General features: G+C 48.8%; 1 protein-coding gene across 3 annotated transcripts; it reads left to right on the top strand.

The window, feature by feature from the left end:
• The first annotated feature begins 243 nt into the window (after positions 1-243).
• On the top strand, positions 244-4,800 carry LOC117584699 (aspartate--tRNA ligase, mitochondrial). 3 transcript variants are annotated; one of them, XM_034273735.1, is made up of 8 exons: positions 244-326; positions 626-767; positions 844-1,042; positions 1,107-1,598; positions 1,660-1,838; positions 1,900-1,989; positions 2,055-3,518; positions 3,581-4,800. In XM_034273735.1, exons 3-8 carry the CDS (start codon positions 847-849, stop codon positions 4,448-4,450), a joined length of 3,291 nt encoding a protein of 1,096 aa, XP_034129626.1. In that variant the 5' UTR covers positions 244-326; positions 626-767; positions 844-846; the 3' UTR covers positions 4,451-4,800. The 3 variants fall into 3 exon arrangements, with proteins under 3 accessions (XP_034129626.1, XP_034129625.1, XP_034129624.1); XM_034273734.1 differs by having other exon boundaries at positions 244-400; XM_034273733.1 differs by lacking the exon at positions 244-326 and having other exon boundaries at positions 594-767.
• Positions 4,801-4,803: the final 3 nt, after the last annotated feature.

Genomic DNA, 4,803 nt, shown 5'->3' with positions numbered 1-4,803 from the left:
TTTGTTAATGAATTTAAGTGTCATGTAAATAAATAATCAAATTTTAAATTCCTTAATTTCTAAGGAACATTCAATTACTTTTCAAAAACATAAATGTGATCTTTGTGACAGAATAGAATGTGAGTAAAAATAGAATAGCAAAATCGAGAATAATGAGCGACGATTCGGTAAATGTACGGTATATTTTAGAAAATGATGGTATATTTTTGAGGGTCAGGCGGTATATTTTAGCGATAACTCCGAAATCACACTGGTAGTTCTGAAACCAAGCCAAAACAACCATTTTTTCATACAAATTCAATATCAGCGTAATATATACAGTTTAGGTGAATTATTCAGGCATTATTCATTTAGTTAGGCAAAGTGCAATTGTGGCTTTGCCATCGCTTCACCTGCTACGGTAGGTTCTCAAAGAGTGTTTGGCATGTTTTTCGTCGGCATTTTCGCGACGCCCGGCACGCATAGATATCGTGTGTGTGTGTGCGATTGTCCAATTGCCAGTGTATGTGTTGAGTGTGTGTCTGTGTCTCGCGCTGGGTCTGAAAAATTTGTACATCAGCGCTTGCATGCGGCCATAATTAAATGAGGAACGCGATTTGTCTAACAGAATGTTATCAATTTCCAGGACGATTTGGCGTAGTCACCAGAGACTGCAATTACAAGCAGCACTCGTGCATCGTGCGTTGGCGAGCAGTGGAAACTTAAGGCGGCCCCAGAACTCCCCAATTTCATTAGCGCTAGCGGAAGAGCCGGCTGATTGTAGTCACGTAAGTGTACCGTGTGTGCCTGGATGTCTTTCAATGCTAGAAATAGTTTAACATGAGTTCGCCAATCCCCAAGCAGATAATGAGTGGTCGGTATCGTGGCGGCGGTGGAGGTGGCGGGCGTTATGGTGGCGGACCTGGTGGTCCGCCAGGTGGCCCTGGCTATGGCTGCGGTGGCTATAATGATTTTGACAATTACCGAGGCGGCGGTGGCAATGGAGGCGGAAACGGGGGCGGCTACAACGACAACTTCGGCCCGGGGCCCAATCCCTTCAACAGTAAGTACCAAAAAAAAAAAGCCAAACATGATTTCCAAATATATATATTCTGCTCCTGCTGCAGTGGGTCCCAACGTTTCCTACAACGACATGATGCAGCTAATGAGCGCCATGGCCAGCAACATGAACTCGCAGCCCCCGCAGCCCATGAGGCAGAGTTGTGGCGAACTTAGGAATCATCATTGCGGCCTGTTCGTGGAACTCTCGGGTAGGCTGATCAAGAAGCGAGTGAATCGCTTCGCTGAGCTGAGGGATCGCAATGGTGGCGCCTGCCAGCTGGTTGTTCTCGAGGACAAGCATCCCCGGGTGGCGCGACGCATGAACAACATGCCCGAGAACACAACGCTCACGATTGTGGGCCAAGTGATGAGGAGGCCGCACAATTCCTGCAATCAAACGATGCCAACGGGCGAAATAGAGGTTGAGGTTCAAGATATCCTCAACATCCACTTCCCGGCGAGTGGCACAAAGCGAGCGGGCGATAAGCGCAGCTACAGCACCATGGTGCAGCAACAGAGCGCTCAAGGCATAACCAGCACCGAATACAAGATTGCACGTGAGTCTCAGAATAGAGTAGAAAAGTTAAGCTTGAAATATATTAATCATCGATGCAATAGGGAACGAAAACATTCTGAAATACTTTGAAAATCGCGATCTAACGTGCAACGATCTGAGGCGCGATGATGTGGGAAAAACTGTTACTCTTGTGGGCTGGATACCATCAACGAAAAACAATAAATTCCTGCAGCTCAAGGATGGCTATGGACAAACGCAGTTAATGATTGAAGATCAGTCGGTGAGTACATCTTTTGCACAAATCTTTTATGTTATTAAATGTTCCGCATATTTATTCGCAGCTTGTAGACACGTTTATGTCCACGCCCGATCAAACTGTGCTCCAAGTGGTAGGAAAAGTGCTGGGCAGACCCAAAGCTAATATTAATTTGGTGAGTTTTAGCCAAATCCTTTTTTACCATAAAGAATTGTTTCATTGATTGTATTTTTCTTTTAGAAATACGACACTGGCGAGGTGGAGGTTAGTGTAACGAGCGTCAAGATCTTGAATCCCGATGATCCATACGATGGACCCATTAAAATCAAAGAGAAACAACAGAAAATGTCCATTGATGATCTGGAGACTGAAGAGGCCGCAGCCTGCGGCTCCTCCCATGCGGACAGCAACAATGGCGAGCCCAAGGAAGACGGTGGGCCGGAGACCACGCTATCCACGAACAATGGCAGCAATACCGAGCAGCGCGTAAAGGTGGCCGACACGAATAAGTTTGCTGATCGCACGCACAATTGTGGTGAGCTCACATCGAATGAGATCAACGAAAAGGTTGTCATATGCGGATGGCTGGAATTCCAGCGAATGAACAAGTTCTTCATACTGCGCGATGCCTATGGCCAGACGCAAGTGCTGCTGTTGCCGAAGACCAAGGGACTGGAGGAGTATGCAGAGACTGGCGTGCCCATTGAATCAATTGTGCGAGTGGAGGGCACTGTAATACCCAGGCCGGGCGCCACTGTAAATCCCAAAATGAGCACCGGACACGTTGAAGTGGAGGCGGACACGGTTCTGGTGCTGAATCCGTCCAAGAAGAATCTGCCCTTCGAGATACGTAAATTCAATCGAGCCGGAGAGCGACTCCGACTCACTCATCGCTATCTGGACTTGAGATTCAATGACATGCAGCACAATCTGCGCCTGCGCTCCTCGGTTATCATGAAAATGCGCGAATATCTCGTCAACTATTTGGGCTTTGTCGAGGTGGAGACGCCGACTCTGTTCCGACGCACACCCGGCGGTGCTCAGGAGTTTGTGGTGCCCACCCGCAAGGCCGGACACTTTTATTCGCTCGTCCAGAGCCCGCAGCAGTTCAAGCAAATGCTCATGTCTGGCGGCATCGATCGGTATTTCCAAGTGGCTCGATGCTACCGTGACGAGGCAACGCGTCCCGATCGTCAGCCGGAATTCACACAGCTCGACATAGAGCTGTCGTTCACCAGTCGTGATGGCATTATGCAGCTCATTGAGGAGACTCTGCGCTATTCGTGGCCCAAGAATCTGCCCAAGCTGCAGACTCCATTCCGTCGCATCACCTACGAGGAGGCACTGGAGAAATACGGCAACGACAAGCCCGACACACGCTTTGGTTTTCTGCTGACCAACGTTTCCGACATTATCGACAAGAGCGAGGACTTCAAGAACAAATATGAGGGCGACCTGGCCGCCTATGCCATTGTGGTGCGAGCTAGCGAGGCCTTCTGGAATGGTGCTGCCCGCAAGCACTACGAGGGTCTCGGCAAAGACTTTGCTGGTACTCTGTTTGTGCGCAAATTTGGACCCGCCACGGATGTGCTGGATCGTCTTGGCAAACTGCTGGGCGAGCAGGTGGCCACTGAAATTACAGAAAAGTTTGATCTCGAGGAGAATGATCTGCTCTTTCTGGGCATTGGACCCAAAGTGGAAACTGTAAGTTTAACTTTAAGACTTCCGCCTCTTAATCTCCATACAACTTTTCTATATTTTAACAGCGCACATTGTTGGGTCGCATTCGACTGGATTATCACGATTTTCTGGTGGAGAACGTCAAGATGAAGAAGCCCAACGACTATCGCTTCCTGTGGGTCATAGATTTTCCCCTGTTCGAGCGCAATCGTGAGACAAATCAGCTGGAGAGCGTCCATCATCCGTTCACGCAGCCGCACATCGATGATTTGGATAATTTTGCCACCAGCTGCGAAAACCTGGAGAACATACGCTCTCAGGCCTACGATCTGGTGCTCAATGGCCAAGAGGTTGGCGGCGGCTCCATTCGCATCCACGACCGGGATATGCAGCAGTTTATATTGGAACAGATCCTAAAGATACCGCACGAGCATTTGTCACATTTACTGAGTGCCTTAGAGTCGGGCTGCCCGCCGCATGGTGGCATCGCATTGGGCCTGGATCGGCTCATCGCCATATTGTGCAGGGCGCGATCGATACGCGATGTGATTGCATTCCCCAAGTCGCTGAATGGTCGCGATCCACTCTCGAATGCACCCGTGCCCATTTCCGAGGAGGACATGAAGCTCTATCACCTGTCGGTGCTGGAGGAAGAGGATGCCAGCACAAATAGCACGTCGCTCGACCAAGAGGATGATGATCCCGATCGAGTGCGTGCCCCGCCATCGCCCATGTCCGGCAACAGTGATACTGAGGTGGACATTAAGGTGGAGTCGATCGATGAGCAGCAACCAGTAAAAACAGAAGAGCCAGAGGAGCCAGAGTCCTCTGCAGCAGTCCCAGTTGCAGCTGTAGAAACACCTGAATCACCCTCCCCACCACCCCAGGCAGCCACCCCATCAGTCCCCGCAACGCCGACAACGCGTGCCAAAAGAGTCGTCAAAAAAAAGGTGTAGGGAGCAGCAGCAGCAGCAGTCAGTCAGTTTCGATTATTATTGTACGGATTAGCATTTTACTTTTAAGCTCAAAACTGAAAGACGGACGGACGAAATGAACAGACAGGGGAAGTCAATAACAATCATAGCATTCAGGGGGGGATCCCCAATTGTAATCCCTGCAATAGAAACGAGAGGATTAGAACATACCATACACCGATAATACAATTTCCGAACTGGCACACAGTCCACATACTTCAAGTCCGTTTCTAATTAAATAGGGCTTTAAAAAAAATGTATTACAAAACTGCTCTTGTATTCCCGAATTGTTTAAAATTATATACGATGCTTGAATTAAACAATTAAACCAATAC

The sequence above is a fragment of the Drosophila guanche genome, unplaced genomic scaffold (genome assembly GCF_900245975.1).
Source record: "Drosophila guanche unplaced genomic scaffold, DGUA_6, whole genome shotgun sequence".
Taxonomy (NCBI): Eukaryota; Metazoa; Arthropoda; class Insecta; order Diptera; family Drosophilidae; genus Drosophila; species Drosophila guanche.
Note: the sequence above shows the minus strand (reverse complement) of the source record. Positions and strands in the feature narration are given on the sequence as shown.